General features: G+C 53.8%; 1 protein-coding gene across 1 annotated transcript in view; it reads right to left on the bottom strand.

The window, feature by feature from the left end:
- The window catches only part of HUNK (hormonally up-regulated Neu-associated kinase), a 40,443-nt gene extending 24,167 nt beyond the window's left edge, over positions 1-16,276 (bottom strand). The window contains exons 1-2 of the mRNA XM_039697066.1: positions 16,089-16,276; positions 3,928-4,220 (exon numbers count right to left, since the gene is read on the bottom strand). Coding sequence (XP_039553000.1) covers positions 3,928-4,133 — 206 coding nt within the window. The 5' untranslated portion in view covers positions 4,134-4,220; positions 16,089-16,276. The remainder of the gene's footprint in view (positions 1-3,927; positions 4,221-16,088) is intronic.
- Between the last annotated feature and the right edge of the window lie 495 nt (positions 16,277-16,771).

The following is a 16,771-nucleotide window of genomic DNA, read 5'->3' as shown; positions in this document are numbered from 1 at the left end:
ATTCCCTGGATTTAAAATACACCATCTCTGTGGGCTGAGCTCCTTTGGGAGTTTGTCCTGCTGTCCTTGGGGCTGTTTATCTCTCTGGACCACCCTGGAAACCCCAAGTGGCCCCAGAGGGGAACACTGGAGCAAGTGACCCCATCAGCTGCTGCCACAGCAGTTCATTCCACTGCAAAAGGGAAGTTTTGCATTTCACACTTTGTTTCTGGTCTGGGGGAGGAAGGATGAGAAGGAAGGTTTCACCAGCAAGCAGCTGCACAGCAGCAGTGGCTGGCTGCTCTCTCCTGAATCTTATTTTTAATCACAGAAAATCACTTCTTAGCCATCAAACCTCAAGGCTAAGCCTTGTGCAAGAGCTGGAGAGGCTGCAGAGATTCGGGTTCATCACCACATTTATGTACCAAAGGCTTTGATATCAAAATATTATTGATCCCAGCTCTTCTGCCACTGGATTCCACGTGGCTGCCTCTGTAAGAGAGGGATCTGGCCCACTGTCCTCACTAAAATCATGTTTATTTTGTTACACCAGAGCCCTCCAAGGGAGAATGGCCAAAGAGATCTGAGATAAAGTAGAGAAGGAACCAGCTCTGTGCTTCAAAAGGAGAGTTTGCTCTGCAGAGCAGGATCTGTCATAAATATTGCAGCAGCAGCAGGCAGACTGCTGGCACTGGCAATTAAAGGCTGCAAGTTATCAAAGCCAGCATGTCAAACAGCAGGTCCCAAACCAGGAACCCCGTGGCACTCTGAGCAAACTGCAGTGCGTGGCATCCCCTAACTCTGCCCACAGTTTGAAGGGTTTTCATCTCCTTCAAGCTCCCGACCTGCTTCTCATCACCAAATGGCAGTGGAAGGCAAAATCTGCTGCCAGGGGGGCAGGAAGAGGGGAATGCAGCAAGCCAGCTCTGCCACCAGCACACCATGCAACGCTTCTCTCTGACAACCTGACAGTAATTGCACTGAATGGGGCTGAGTTTTGTTCAAACGACTTAAAAGGGTGGCTGAGAATTTCCTGTGGGATGCAGAGGCAAGCACCAAGGCTTTCACTTCATTTTCCCTGCTGTCTCTGTGCTCCCAGAGGGCTCATTGCTCACGCTGCTTTCTGACAGCACGGGGACCTGTGTAAACACCCCTCTGCCAAGAGAAAGCTTCACCAGACCCTGCCATTTGGTTCTGTTTTCCTCTGGCAGAGGAAAAGATAAATATTCCTACCTGATTCACAGCTGAGCTCGTTGCAAGCGTATTTTTAGCAGCTCTCCTGATAGAGGGAAAGCAACCCAAATGATAGCATGGAATTATAAATAGAAGAGTGGCATTTTGCTTTCAGTGAGCTCTGAACCCTGGGCACCCCTCTCCAAAGATGCAGCAGCTTCTGCACTCTGGAGCTTGCAGACTTCACCCACCTCAGCAGATGACATATTTAGAACTTTAAAATACATCTACGCAGTCAAAAATTAGTTTGGGGGGGTATTTTTACACCTCTAAATAAAAGCAAGGTTTCTTGGGAGTTCTTTAATTTTTGGCTGCTCACACATCAGTGCCCCTTACCAAAAGCATTTCCACTGAATTGTGGGTGCCTGCCCTGGTCCAAAGAGCAGTGATCTGAGAGCTCCTCTGGGGTGTAAGCCATGCAGCTTTCTGAGCAGCACCCATCCAATAACACAGGCAAATTTCATGGAACTCTCATTCCATCGGGGCTTTTTCACCCCACAGGTTAAGCCATCCACACCATTCCCCAAATAATGCTGACAAAACCCATGATTGCTTTGCTTTGCAACAAAATACCAATAACACAGGCAAATTTCATGGAACTCTCATTCCATCGGGGCTTTTTCAGCCCAGGATGAAATTTTATTTGCTTTGCAATAAAATAAAAAAAGCCAGCAAAAGGCTTTCCAGGGCCCTGCCCCGTTCCGTGGGAAGCATTTGGAGGCACGAGCAGCAGCCCCTTTTCTGGCTGGGGATGCTGCAGTTTGCTCCACACGTGGCCAAGCCCAGCACCCCCGCATCACCAGGCACAGGGAAGTGCTGGTATTTTTACCTGCTGCAAAAATAAAAATAACAACAACAACAACAAGAGAACACTGCCACTGCAGCCAGGCAGAGAATGAATCAGACTCCTGCACTATTTTCTCCCTCCCTCAGTAGCTGATTGAGCAGCCTGTGTTTAGAGCTGCCACAGTCAGAGGCCTGAGATGCTGAAGGACAACTCCTGAGGTTATTGTTAATTTTCCTCCCTCACTTGCTCAAGGAGAGGCAGGAGAAGAAGCCCAGATCACACAGGGGAACTCAGGATCCACTCGGGAACTCAGCATCCACAGGGGAACTCAGCATCCACACAGGCACCCAGGCTCTCTCTCCCTGGCCCCAAAGCCTTGCCTCCTTCTCACCACAACAGCCTGTTGATTCCAGCCTGTGCTTAGGGAACGGGCTATTTTTGTACAGAATGTGGGTTTGAGTCCTCTCTGAAAGAGAACAGGAGCAAAGCCAAGGCTGCCAGCCCCCTGTAAGTGCCTTGGCCACTGTGCAGAGGGTGAATTTTGCAGGGAGAAGAATTACTGCTGCTGCTAACCCAATCCTGCTCTTAAAACATGTTCATCTGTTCCTGCCTTGTTTTCCTCTGCCCATCTCAGAAACTTGATTTATTTCCTTTATCTCTGCCTCTCTTTAAATACTGGGTGTCAACTGATCCCTGAAAGCAGCAAGCAAACTCCTTCCTTGTCCCTGCCTCAAGCTGTGGGCTTAATAATTTAAAGAGATCAGCAGTTCTGAGGCTGACAGAGAGCCCGGTGGCTGCTCAAATATTTCTGCTACAGTGGCACCTGAAATGCAGCTGGAGGTGAGAGCAGAGGCAGCCTGTGCTCATGGCATTATCCCTGATGGATCACAGGGAGCACACAGAGACCCAGGACGGGGAAAAAGCAGCTTTCAGAGCACACGGAGCTCCAGGCAGGCAGCTGCGCCCACGCTGCACAGCGGTGGGCAGCTCAGCACACAGCTGGGCACAGCTGGAGGGAGGGGCTGGCTGTGGGCAGCTCCCCGAGCAGCCAGAGGAGCCCAGGAGCTGCAGAGGCAGATCCTGAAAAGCATTCAGATGTCTGGCTCCTGCAGCGTGCCCACAGAGCCCAGGAGGATGGATGGGGCCCACACAACTTGCTCAGCATCATATGGGAACTGTGTGGGAGTCCAGACTTAACACCAGCTGGCCCAAATTTAGAAAGCAGAGCCTCCTTCTTAGCACAGCTCCCTAAAAATACACCTAGGAACGGGAGAGCAGAGATGCTGGCTCCAAAGGTCCAGCCAGCCCACCGCCCTCCTGTCTCCATGGCAGCAGAGAGCACAGAGAGGAGAAAGGTGCAGGGACAGGCAGTCACACGTGGCATCTCCACCTGCACCCTCCCCACTGCTGCTCGGGGGCTTCAGGAACTCTTTACTCCTCTCTGTCAGCTTCTCCTGCTCCCCCTGGAGCCCAGGTGAGCTCCCAGCTGCACAGGAGATGGACACGCATCCTGCTCATGCACAGAGCTCAAGGAGTGGCTGGAAAATGCTTCAAATCAATATTGTTATCAAAGGCAACACGTCAAACAGCAGCTGCCACATGAGGAGTCCTGTGGCACTCTGGGCCGTGTGGCTTCCCCCAGCTCTGCCCAGAACTCTGGGAAATGCTGGCAGGCACAGGGGGGGATTTTTGGGGTGTCCTGAGCAGGGCTGGATGATCCCTGGGCTGGAAGGGATCCATGAGGATGCTGGAGCTGCTGCCTTTGAGGAGCTGCTGACACTCTCTGCAGGTACAGCCTAACACCACCCAAGGGAACAGCATCCAAACCCCAGCACCAGGGGCAGCCCCCAGGCTCTCGGGAGCACAAGGAACTCCCACAGCAGCGCCGAGAGGAGCTGACAGCAGCTCCAGGGGCTCTCCCAGCTCACCTGTGCACGACCCCGGCGCGGTGCAGGTGCTCCACGGCCAGGATGAGCTGCCGGATGTACTTGCGGGCCTCGTGCTCCTCCAGCCTCTTCTTCTCGTAGATCTTGTGCATGAGGTTGCCGCCAGGGCACAGCTCCATGACCAGGTAGTAGCTGTTCTCAGTCTCCAGGATGTCCAGCAGCTGGGCGATGTTGGGGTGGCGGATCATCTGCTGGATCTGCCCCTCGCGCCGCAGGTTCTTGGTGACGTAGGTGTCCTTCTTGGCCCTCTTCTTGTCAATCACTTTCACTGCCACCTGAGGAGGGAGCAGGGCACGGGGCTGTTAGCTGCCACAGCCTGCATAAACAGCCATTAGAAACACCCAGGAGTCACAAGGGTGTCCCCTCCCAGCTGGCACGCTGGGCAGAGGAAGAGGAGCTGCTCCTCCAACCCCACTGACTGCTCCATCCTTCACTTCCTTGCACAATGACAGCCCAAAATCCCTGCAGGGAAAGCAGGAGCAAAGGAGAGGGGACAGTCCCACTAACCACCCACGAACACTTGACAGCTTCAGGCTGGGCATTCATTGCAGCTGCTTACTCAGAAAGCCTCCAGGCTGGTGTTTACAACTTCTAAGCATTGTTTTTGGCTTTTCCTGGCTTCCAACACACGACTGGAGATGGTATCCTCTCATTACAATCTCCTTAAACTACAGTCAAGTGGTGGCTTTGCATGATTTGCATAAAAAGGTACTGTGAAAAACAAAACCATGCTGGCACATTTCTTTCTTCTGCTTTTTCTCTCTCGTGGGAGCCTGGGACAAGGGCAAGGGGAATGGCTTCAAAATGCCAGAGGGAAGGGCTAGGTGGGATATTGGGAAGGAATTCCTGGCTGTGAGGGTGCTGAGGCCCTGGCACAGGTTGCCCAGAGTGGATGTGGCTGTCCCTGGATCCCTGGAAGTGCTCAGGGTCACCTGCACCTCCCCTCTCTCTGCACCAGGAGCACCTGGCAGCTGCACTGCTGACTACTCACTTTGGAGAGACATCATTTATCCATCAGACAAAACACCAGGTAAACCAGAGCTGGATTTCAGCCCTTGTGAGAGCCCCAGGTGATTCACCAAGGAAACAGACTTAAATTAGTACATTCTTTCAGCTAATGAGATGGGACTGAGCACAGAGGCTCGCATGGAGTGTTTAGACAGCAAAGAGGAGTCACTCTGGTGAGGACAAACAGATTCACAGGTCACACAAACACGAGACAGCACACTGTACAGCTGGCAGCACAACAAAATCTCTGCGAAAGTTTAAAAATAAATTAAAAGCTGGCATTTATCACAGCTGCAAGGTACAAAACTGCTTCATGGAGTGGCAGCAGTACGGAGCAGCAATCTATTATTCACATTGCAAGGCACCCCTAATTCACTGGCAGGAAAAAGCACATTATAATGTCCACGTGTGCTGCAGGAGGTGCAGAACCCCCTGCACACAGAGCCAGCCATGGAGGACTCCTCCATGGCCACCCAGAATCAGCTTTCTGTGCCTTAAGGTCAAACTTTTCCCCTCATTTGGACAGGTACCTTGGCAAGCACCCCAACAATCCCAGCACCAGCTCTGAGCCACCTTTCCCCCTTCCCTCAGGTCCAAGAGATCCCCCTGCAGAGCTGGCCGAGGTGGGAACAGCAGATTTGCTGCAGCAATACCCTGTTCTAGGGATCCAGCTCTGCACAGAGGAACCCCAGGGCTGACAGAGCTGAATATCCCTGATTTTGAGCTCATCCACAGGCAGAGCAAGGGAGGAGAGGAGCAAATGTGCCCAGACACACTTCACACACAGAGCCTCCTGTGCAGGGTGGATGTGTGTGCAAGCACCTGGAAATTTCATTCATGCAGAAGGGGAAGAGCATTTGGGAGAGAAAATACTGTAGATGTTGGGTAATCATCAAACAAACACTGGGGCTTTCACAGCCCACTCAAGACATGCCAATTACTCAGCTCTGCTCTCCCAAGCTCCAAGGAGGGGCTCTTTGTCTCTGCATCATGCCTAACTCAAGTCTCCTGACTTGAGTTCCTGGCCAACACTGGCACAGAAATAAAAAAATAAATAATAAAACAAGCAATTACTCTCAATATGTAGCAACAGTGGCTCTTGACATTCTGCTTTTGGCTAAAGCTCTGCTGTGTAAATAGATAAATGGCTCAGGTTATTCTGTGTTATGAGATACAAAGATGAGTAATAGCCCATATTTTTGGTTCCTGAGTCCTAGAATTACACTGTTGGAATGAATTACTTTCCTGAAGGTTCTGCTGTGACACATCAGATGAGCAACTGCTGCTCCTCTCCAAAAAGCCCTCCAGGCTGGGCTAGAGCCTGCAGGAGCCTGGGCTAGGGCAGGGCCAGCACTCCACGTGTGCCCAGGCAGGGAGCAGCACGTGTCCCCCAGGCACGGGCACGGGGACACTGCCAGCTCCTGCTGGGGAGGCTGGAGCTGCCTGCCACCAAACTGCACAGAAACACTCACAGCAAGGCCCCCGGGGGAAAAAATAAACCTGGGAAGAGACAGCTTCGGGGACCAAACGCTGCCTGGAGAGATCTGGGAGCTGCTGCCAGCAGAGATGACACCTCTTGCATGCCCTCTGTCAGCAGTGTGGAGCTGCCACGAGGCAGGGAAGGGGGTCACACTCGTCCTGGGGGTGTCCCCATCCCTGTGGCCATGCAGGAGGCAGCAGCTCCTGCTGGGCAGCTCCCCAGACCTGCTGCTGGGGGCAGGAGGAACCTCCGGGTGCCCGGCGAGAAGAAGTCCAAGCCATCCAAGCAACACCTGGGAAAACCCCAGCCGTGCTCCTGCAGGGATCTGCTTGCCCAGAGGCCAGTCCAGCTCTGCAGCACAGCTGCTTCCCTCAGTCTCTGAGCTCCTGAGCAGTGCCCAGGTCAGATTCCTGCAAAAACAACTGCAGGAGCACTTCCATGCAGTGGCCCCAGCTCGGCTGATAATGTTCTGACAGGTTTAACCCTGCAGAGAACAGGGGATGGCCTTGCAAAACCGGGTGTGACATTTGGAGGGCTTTGGAAGAGCTCTCCCCACTCACCCAGCAGCTTGGCTTGCTCCCTCCTGCGAGCTCTCAGCCGGAGAGGGAGGCAGCTCCTGCCAGAGGGAGCTCAGCTCAGCTGAGAGGAACTGGCTGGAAAAAGAACCCAGGGATTTGGCCAGGAGACCAGCAGAGCACCAGAGAAGCAACTCCAGCTGTCAGAGGGACTATTTCACTGTTGGAGGGACAGCCCCCTGCCTTTTTCCTCCTCTTTTTTCCTTTATTTTTTTCCCCCAGGGTCTCCTTCTGGCAGAGCTGCCTGCCATGGTGCCAGGACCCGGAGCATCCTGCCCATGCCAAGGCAGCTCAGAGCTGCAGCTTGGGGCACAGGCAAAGAGAACTGGGGCTTCTGCACCCAAATCACAAACTTGGGCTTCTGCACCCAAATCACAAACCTTTACTGCCCAGTTTGACCTCAGCCAGGAGAATGACACAAAGAGCCAGACCACGGGGATATTTTGCAGCCATCAGTGCTGCAAGTCCATCTCCAGCTTTTTTCTGTTTTGCTCTTCTTCTTGGGCTTGCATTGCTGCCCAAGGCAGCAATAAATCCAGTTTCTTTCCTCTCTTATTTCCAGCCATAGCTGTCTGGCTTCACTTGCAGTTCGCTTTGTGTTTACCACTGTTCTCACCACAAGAATCTGAGCTCCCTTTTCAAAAGCAGCTGGTGATTTTGGGTGGCCAATTCAAATGACACTAAACAGACCTAACTCTGGAGCCTGCACAATTGTCAGCACAGTCCCAAAATCAACCCCTCCAAGGACATCTCACTGTGGGCAATCACCCAGCCAGGCACAGAACAAGTTGTTCATCACAACCGAATCCAAGGACTAGAAAATGCCAATTTCATTCTCTGGGTAGAGTTTATTCTTTTCTCTAACTGCTACAGCTTAGCAAATTTTACAGAGCAGTAAAGGAATGTGGGGGTTTTTTTATACAGCAAGTTCCAGCATCTTAGGAAATAAAGCACTGCAGAAAAGGGTGTTTCAGCATCTGCTCTGGCTGTAGTAAAATCAGCAATCAGGAAAGGCAGGGAGGAGTCACTGCTGCTGAGATATTTTCTTTTAAGCCAAGAGTTTGGGGTGCAGCAGTGCACGAGCCCAGCTGCTGCAGACGAGGCAGGACAAATGTCCCAGCAGGCAGAGCCAGCCAGGAAAGGTGGGAATCAGCCCCTGGAGACACAGAAACTCCTCCAGCTCTGAGTACATTCACTCATGTGCTTCGGAGTCCTGCTAGCCTGGAGGGAAAGAATCCGATTGCCAGGGGATGAAAACAGCATCCCACCAATTCCCTGCAGCCCAAACACGACAGAAAGGGGTAGAAAGGGACTCAGGAGGACTTCAGATAAGCAAATGAACCTAAAGCCTCTGGGTGCCACAGCCAACTGAAACATAATCCCCAAAAGCATAAGCAGGATGTGTCTGGTAGGTAAGGGAAGGTATTAATCACACCTGTCCAAGGCACTGGGGGCTATTATTAGGGTGCTCTATCCACTTCCGGTGTATCCAGTAATTAAAAATTATGCTGAAGTTTTGGAAAGAGTTCTGAGAAGAGCTTCAGAACAGTCTGAGGTCCTAGAGCTGTTAGCTGTACTGACTGAAGCTCAAAATGTTTAATTAAGGGAATGCCAAGCACTGACTTGATGATTTCCTGCAAGCACCTGCATGGGGGAGAGATTTCTGATAAGAGAAAGCTCTTGAACAAAATGAAAATGCACATCCCAAAAGGTAAATTGGGCAAACTCAGGCTGCTCCTCTTCAACATTTTGTCACCTCACATCACATTCATGGGGAGCTCTGTGCCATGTTCCACGGGCAATGGTGATTATCCTTCCCTGTTTCCATAGAGCCTTTCCCTCTCATCTTCTGCTCCTCCTTGTCCAAACAGGGACAGACAGACATATCCTGACCAGCCTCTCTGAAAAGAAACCCCCATAAAACACGTTTTTCCTTGGTCCTACATGTCCAAAGCAGCAGCATCTGCACCAGGCACAGATTCCAGAGACTGCCTGGGGAGCAGGAGCCTCGTCCATGGGGAGGAACTTGGCTTGTGGCTTATCCTGGGGGGGTCACGCTGGGGACCTGTCTGGCCTGTGGCAGAAAGAAATCACTCCCAGCAACCTTCCAGTGCCCTCCTGGCCAGCTGAGGAATGGGGCAGCCCTGAGGGAGAGCTGCACATTTCTACCTCCCCGGCCTCTCAGGATATCTGCTCGAGTCAAGAGAGATTATGCAGAGGCTGATGGAAGCAGTGGTGGCAGAAAGCCAGGCACAGACATCCACGAGGATGCACGGAGAGCTTCCAGGAGAAATCCTTGCAGATCCCTGTCAAAACCGGCCTCCAGGCCGGAGACATTTCCTGCAAGGAGCAGTTTTGTCTCCAAGTGCCTGGGACAGATGGGTTTGCCTTGCAGAAATCTCCCTGTTTTCTCAAAAAAAGAGCTTTTTGACACCCGTTCCTAAGGTAAGAGTGACAGGACAAAACACTGCAGGAAAGCTCTAAACTCAAGGTGGGAGCAGCAGACTTTGCTCAGAGAAAATGAGCCATAACTCACCCTCCTAACCTGGCAGCCAACATCTTCCCATCTCCCTGCTCGTGGGGTGTGTTTCCCATTAAAAACCCCTGAGTTAAGGAAGGCCAAGCGCCCCTGATTTAATGCCAACTCAGCTCTCTGGCTTTAGGGAAGAGAAAAAACCAACAAGCCCATCCCCTGAGCCCCTGCTCTTGAGGCCCAGGTAATACCCTCCTTTGTAGTGATGTAGAACACAGCAGATAAAACATTTACAACTGTCAGGAGCCAGGAAAAAGGTGTCTCCAGTGAAGATTTTCTACATAAATAATACGCGCTCTCTTCCTCAGCTCTGTGGACATTATTCACAGAAAACGAATTTATTCTCTGAAAAAAAAAAAAATGTTTCCATGACAATCTTCCACAACAGACAGAGAGCAAAGGAACTTTATTTTATATAACTTGGCTTTTTTTAGTTCTCTTTGTTGCAGTGGTTTTCCTCGCTGTGCTCTGATCTCACATGGCAAATGAGAAGCACCATGGATGCAGCACCAAAGGTGCTGAACCCAGAGCAAACACTGACACAGAAGGGAGACTTTGGTCAGCTTCTGTGAATTTTTCCCGGGTGGTTTCCCCGGGGTGGCTCCTCCCAGGCCCTCTCCAGGAGGATGAGGTCTGACCCTGCTCTCTGCCAGCACTGCCAGAGCCCAGATCACAGCTCAGGGACCAGCAGGAGATGCTTTGGGGGCAGGTGGGCTGACACAGTGCCCCTGCCCAGCCTCTCTGAGAAGAAACCCCCACAAAACACATTTTTCCTTGGTCCTTCATGTCCAAAGCAGCAGCATCTGTAGCCCTGGGCAGCTTGGATGGCTCTCCATGCCCTGGAAGGGCAGCAGAGTCAGATGTGAACCCCCAGCTCCTTTCTGTTCAGAAACGTTCAGCTCATTTCTGTGCCACTGCTCTGAGCAGCTCGGGGTTCAGGCAGGCTGCCCCAACTCAGGCAGCACAAGGTTTGCCAGCACTGTTCTCCTGCCAGGGCTACATCCTCAATAACCTCTCCTTTCCCAGCTCCTGGGGGCAGAGATGCTGCGCCTGCTGAAACGCCAGGAGCTGCAGCCTGCAGGTGACTGCTGCCACAGGCGTCAGCTCATTTCTGTGCCACTGCTCTGAGCAGCTCGGGGTTCAGGCAGGCTGCCCCAACTCAGGCAGCACAAGGTTTGCCAGCACTGTTCTCCTGCCAGGGCTACATCCTCAATACCCTCTCCTTTCCCAGCTCCTGGGGCAGAGATTCTGCGCCTGCTGAAATGCCAGGAGCTGCAGCCTGCAGCTGACTGCTGCCACAGGAGACACTGCACACTGCCAGGACTTTCACAGGCAGCACGTGCCTCTGGAGATGGGCACACAGCTCCACCAAACCAGTTAAAACCACCAAACTTGCAGGAACAAACATGGGGATCCAGATGTGAGCGTCACCCGGTGTCAGCTCAACCCCAAGCCACTCCATCCTGCAAGGGCAACAAAAAAAAAGCAGCACACTGCTGACAGGAGGCATCCTCAGAACTGCTGAGAGCAAACCTGGAAGCAGATTATCTCAAGAGGATAAGGAAGTGCCACATGTGCATCCATTCAGCTCACTGCAGAAGGAGCTGCCTGCTGGAAAACACGAAGGGAATCTTTCTGCAAGTCAGACTGTGCACAAATGAGCAGGCTCCTGGCCCAGCCCCGCTCATTCCTGCTCCACACAGGACAGGGACAGAGGGAAGAGCACGGCTGTAAACCCAACTTTCACCTGGTTGTTGTCCAGACTGAGCAGCTGGCAGCACATCAGCTCCACTGTGCCTTCTGCTCCATCTCACCTGGCAGGAACGCCACAGTGACACATCCTGCTCTCCAGAACCCTCCTGCAGGGCTGCACGGAGCACAAACTCCGGCACAAAAACCAGAAAAGCTGCGAAAGCCAACACCTAGGAGCAAGGAAATGCCCAGATGCAGGCTGCAGGAACAGCCTGGCTTTGCTTCCTCGGTGCCTGTGATGGAGGGTGGCACATCAGGCAGGTGCCACAGCTGGCAGCTGTTCAATAAAGGGGAACAGATCCTGGAAAAAGCCACCCTGGGGATGCACAGACAGAGATTTTCAAAATAAGATTTTAAAAAAAAAATTTGGATGGAGATAGAATCTGTTGAGGAACAGGTAAAGATAAAACGAGTAACTAAACCTAAGTGAGAGAAACAAACCCATCCAGGAAACTGATATACAAGTATCACTGCAGGAAGGAAAAGATCACATTTCAAATTGCAATCCTCTGATGCCCTGACAGCAACGAAGGTCTCACAGTTTCACCTGCAAGCCCACAACCCCTGGGAGGGAGGGATGGAGGAGGAAAAGGTGGGACTGAAAGACCTGCAAGCACCCCAGAAAATCAACTTTTGCCTTGCAGTGAGGCAGCCTGCTGACCCAGGTGCTTGGCAGGATGGTTTGAAAGTGAGGAGGAAAAGGTGGGACTGAAAGACCTGCAAGCACCCCAGAAAATCAACTTTTGCCTGCAGTGAGGCAGCCTGCTGACAGAATGGTTTGAAAGGGACACCCCAAAACTCAGGAAGGGTAAAGACAGAGGCACAGATCCTAGAACTGTACGTGGGGATGTACCCCAAAGCCAGCAAGTCTCCTTTCCCTGCAGCCTGTGGTGAAACAGGCAGGGAAAGGGCCAATTTACTCCTGGCAAAATTAACTCTGTGCCACAAAGAGGCATTTCCAGGTCCCTGCAGGGAGGCTGCTCTGCACCTCGTGGGGGGAGTCAAATATGCCTTTTCTTTGCATTTTTTCTCTGCCTCTTTAATAAAGAAATGCATTCTGAACGTGAACTCTTCAGTGAAAAGGCCACTTTTAATATTAATTGCTTTGCCTCCATAGCAAAACTGGTAAATTGTATTTTTAGCCACTGCTTCCCACTGTTGCTGAAAGGCTCTTGACTAAGTGTAACTAAAAAAGCACCTTGTTCCAGCTCAACAATAGCACTGAAGGAAATTATAAACAAAGTTTTCCCTGGATGAGAAATCAAATGAGTCAATTTGCCTCGGTGACTTTTTTTTTCTTTTTTTTTTTTTTTTGTGGTGCCAAAGATTACACCTAAAAGCAGTTCCACATAATCTTGGCTCAGGTTTGCTTACAGGAACTTTGGCTCAGTGGATTGTCAGTGTGCTGCCACTCCACAGTGCTGCTCAGAGTCACTGGGATAACAGGACAGATAACAGAGTGTGATAACACAGCCTCACACCACCCCACCACTGCTCTCAGCTCCCCAAGAATGCAGAAAATGAGTGCATTTTTCTAAAAATACACCTCTTTTTATAAAAATATCTCTCTTTCTAAAGGAGAGAGATCTCCTTGCCTGATCCCCATCACCCAGAGAATGACTGGAACAACCCAAGAGTACAGAGGCTCCCAAAGTCACCCAAACACATCTCTCTCACAATTTAAAGCCTTGCTCTGCACAGAGGAGCTGTGCTGCCTTAGGATTAGCACTGAAGGCTGCCTGAGTGGAGCTGACAAATCAGCCCTTTACCCCAAAATGTCAGATCACAGCTGCTGTGCTCCATTCCAAAGCCACGGGAAGAACAATCTGCCCGACATTCTCCTGCCCCACCAAGGGCTTTTCCAAGCCCAGGAAACGACAACATGCCAAAAAAGAAGATAAAAATAAAAAACAATACCACTGTGGCAGCACAAACCACCAGCAGCACCGTGAGAGGTGTGGGTTGGAGCCCAGAGATAAAATCCTGGGAAGGGAAGGTTTAGAAACCTGGCGAAGGGAAGGTTTAGAAACCTGGGAAGGGAAGGTTTAGAAACCTGGGAAGGAAAGGTTTAGAAACCTGGGGAAGGAAAGGTTTAGAAACCTGGGAAGGGAAGGTTTAGAAACCTGGGAAGGGAAGGTTTAGAAACCTGGGAAGGGAAGGTTTAGAAACCTGGGAAGGGAAGGTTTAGAAACCTGACCTCAGCTCACCCTCCTGAGCTGGCAGGAGCTGCTGAGCCCCATCCCACACAGGTCACCCCGAGGGCAGCTGCTGGAGGAGCCTGGCCCCCAGAACACCCTCCCATCCTCTGCAGCTCCCAGGAATGCCAGGGGGAGGGCATGGCAGATTTTTGGCACCCGCCTGGCATCACCTGGAGCCTGCACAATGCCTGGAGCCAGGGCCATGGATCCCAGCCTGGCTGGGGGCTCATTAATCCATGGATTTCTTCCCCAAACACACCATTTTCTGAGACATTAGCTCCTCCAGAGCTGCTAAAGTCTGCTGCAAATCCAAACCTGTTGGGCCCCCCTGACTCAAGTGTGACATTTCAGAGACCCCAAGGGCCCGGGCTGTGCCAGAACAGACACCAGGGCAAGACTCTGCTTCAGGGAATCCTCTTGGATTTGGGCAATGCCCTTGGCTCAGCAGTGGCTTTACAGACAAAAATCTGCCCCGGGCCATGGAAGTGGGGACAGCATCAGGCTCTTCAGGAGTGAGCTTCCCTTCCTGGGAGGAGCAAGGGGGGAATGGGAGCAGGAAGGGAAGAGCCTGGTGCCGGAGAGCAGGGATGCTCTGCTGGCAGCAGAGGATTCCTGGGGAGGGGGACAGTTTGGAAGTGCCACAGGGCAGGGTCGGGTCAGACAGGGCTCAGAGATGTCCCTGCCTGCCCCCAGGGATGGACAGGGCTCGGCAGGAAGGAAGGAAGAGTGACTCGCTGAGCTCTGCTCCTCACTTTGTCACAGCGTGTGTTATTCGAGACACCCAGGGAGAAAAAAACCCGAATCAGGCAGCAGACCTGGGAGCTGAGACTGAGGGGTGTGTGGTGGCTCTTTTTTATTTTTTTCCCCTCCTAACAGACTGAGATAAATGTAGCAAACCCAAAACGTGGAGGTGGGGAGGACGTGTGTGTGCATGTGCCTTTTATCAACCGCAGGATCATTGGATGCTTCTGTTACCAAGGAGAAGCACACGCTTGGTAACAGAGCACAGCAACATTTATTTATTATTTTTTTCTGCATTCCTACACGATAATATTCACAAACCGTATCATTTTTCACACGATGAGATTCTCAGAGCCCCGTGTTAAATTCCTCTCTGTGACAAATTTACCGGAATGAAAAAATAACGGCAGGAATGCCATCAGGGACAGGGAATGACACCAGCACAGCCCCACCGCCCCGGGGAGGCTCCAGCAGCGACCCTGCTGGGAGGGAATCCTCTGTGAAGGATACAGGAGAGGCAGAATCCCAGAGCCCACAGAATCCCAGAGTCACCGAGGCTGGAACAGTCACCGAGGCTGGAAGAGACACCGAGTCCCAGCCCGGAGCGCTGGGTGCCACCTCCAGGAATTCCTGGGACACCTCCAGGGATGGGCACTCCAAACCTCCCTGGGCAGCCCCTTCCACTGTTTAAAACCCTTTTCCATGAGGAAATTCCTGCTGATGTCCACCCTGGCCCAGCCTGAGGCTGTTCCCTCTCCTCCTGTCCCTGTTCCCCCCCGGCTGTCCCCTCCTGTCAGGAGTTGTGCAGAGCCACAAGGGCCCCCCTGAGCCTCCTCTTCTCCAGGCTCAGCCCCTTCCCAGCTCCCTCAGCCTCTCCTGGGGCTCCAGCCCCTTCCCAGCTCCCTCAGCCCCTCCTGGGGCTCCAGCCCCTTCCCAGCTCCCTCAGCCGCTCCTCGCAGCACTTGGAAGTTGTGTGGATAAACAAGAGCAGCACAACTCTGTGCTGGGGGCTCGGGGGGCTCATCCTCGCTGGGTTCACCGCCCTGATACCGCTGCCACCCTGTCCTGCTGATGGGCTCTGGATAAAGCCCAAACCGAGCCGAGCAGCACGCCGGGGAGAGCCATCCCAGCTGCATCTCCGAGCACATCTGCCGAGCGCTGCACCAGCAGCACCAGCGCCGCCAAAACCCGCTCTTCTCGCCGGGAAAAGTGAGCAAACAAAGGGGGAGAAATGTTGAAATCGGAGGAAAAGCAGACAGGACAAGGCAGCGCAAGAGGAAGGCGAGGCTGCAGCCGCGGGAAGCTGGGGACGGCAGGAGCGGGACGCCGGGAGCCGAGGGGGCTCCTCCATCCTCCGGGGGCTCCTCCATCCACCGGAGGAGCTCCACGATCCTCCCGGGGGTCTACTCCATCCTGCCGGGGACTACTCCATCCTGCCGGAGGAACTCCACGATCCTTCCCAGGAGCTCCTCCATCCTCACGCGGGGCTCCTCCACCTCAGAGGAAACTCTTCCATCCTCCCGGGGTGTTCCTCCGTTCTCCCGGGGGCTACTCCATCCCGCCGGAGGAGCTCCACGATCCTCCTGGGGGGCTCCTCCACCTCAGAAGCGGCTCCTCCATTCTCTGGAGGGCTACTCCATCCTGCCAGAGGAGCTCCACCATCCTCCCAGGGGCTCCTCCATCCTCCCGGGATGGCTACTCCATCCTGCGGGGGCTACTCCATCCTGCCCAAGGAGCTCCACCATCCTCCCGGGGACTCACCCTCCCGGCCGGCAGGGACTGAGCGCAGCCCGCTCACCAGCCAGCCCCCCGTTGTGCCCCGTTCTGCCCCGGGGGGCTCCCGGGGGCGGCGGTACCTTCTCTCCGGTGACCACATGCAGCCCCTCGCGGACCTTGGCGAAGGATCCCTCTCCCAGCTTCCTGCCGATCAGGTAGTTGCCGACCCTCTTGGTGTGCTGGAAGTCGCGGAGCCGCTCGCGGGGCGCGGCGGCGCTCAGCCAGGCGGCCAGGAAGGAGCCGCCGTCCGCCGCCGCCCCGCCCGCTGCCCCGCTGCGCCCCGCGCCCGCGGGCCGCTCTCCGAACTTGCGGCGCGGCGGCGGCTGAGGCACCGCGGGGCGGAGCGGAGCCGAGCCGAGCTGAGCGGAGCTGGGCGGGCGGAGCGGAGCGGGTGGAGCTGAGCGGAGCGAGCGGGAGGAGCGGAGCGGGCGGGGCGGAGCGGGCGGGGCGGAGCGGGCGGAGCGGGCGGAGCGGAGCGGGCGGAGCGGAGCGGGCTGAGCTGCGGTGACCCGCGCTGCCGCCGCTGCTCGGAGCCCGGCGGGTGGAGCGGAGCGGACAGAGCACACTGTCACTGTCACCCAGAGCACAGTGCCACCCAGAGCACACTGCCACTGTCACCCAGAGGACACTGCCACTGCCACCCAGAGCACACTGCCACTGTCACCCAGAGCACGCTGCCATTGTCACCCACCACTGTCACCCAGAGCACACTGCCATTGCCACCCAGAGCACACTGCCATTGTCACCCAGAGCACACTGCCAT

Source organism: Passer montanus, unplaced genomic scaffold, assembly GCF_014805655.1.
Source record: "Passer montanus isolate IOZ18808 unplaced genomic scaffold, ASM1480565v1 scaffold116, whole genome shotgun sequence".
Taxonomy (NCBI): domain Eukaryota; kingdom Metazoa; phylum Chordata; class Aves; order Passeriformes; family Passeridae; genus Passer; species Passer montanus.
The sequence above is the reverse complement of the archived record's forward strand: the minus strand, read 5'-3'. Positions and strand labels throughout refer to the sequence as shown.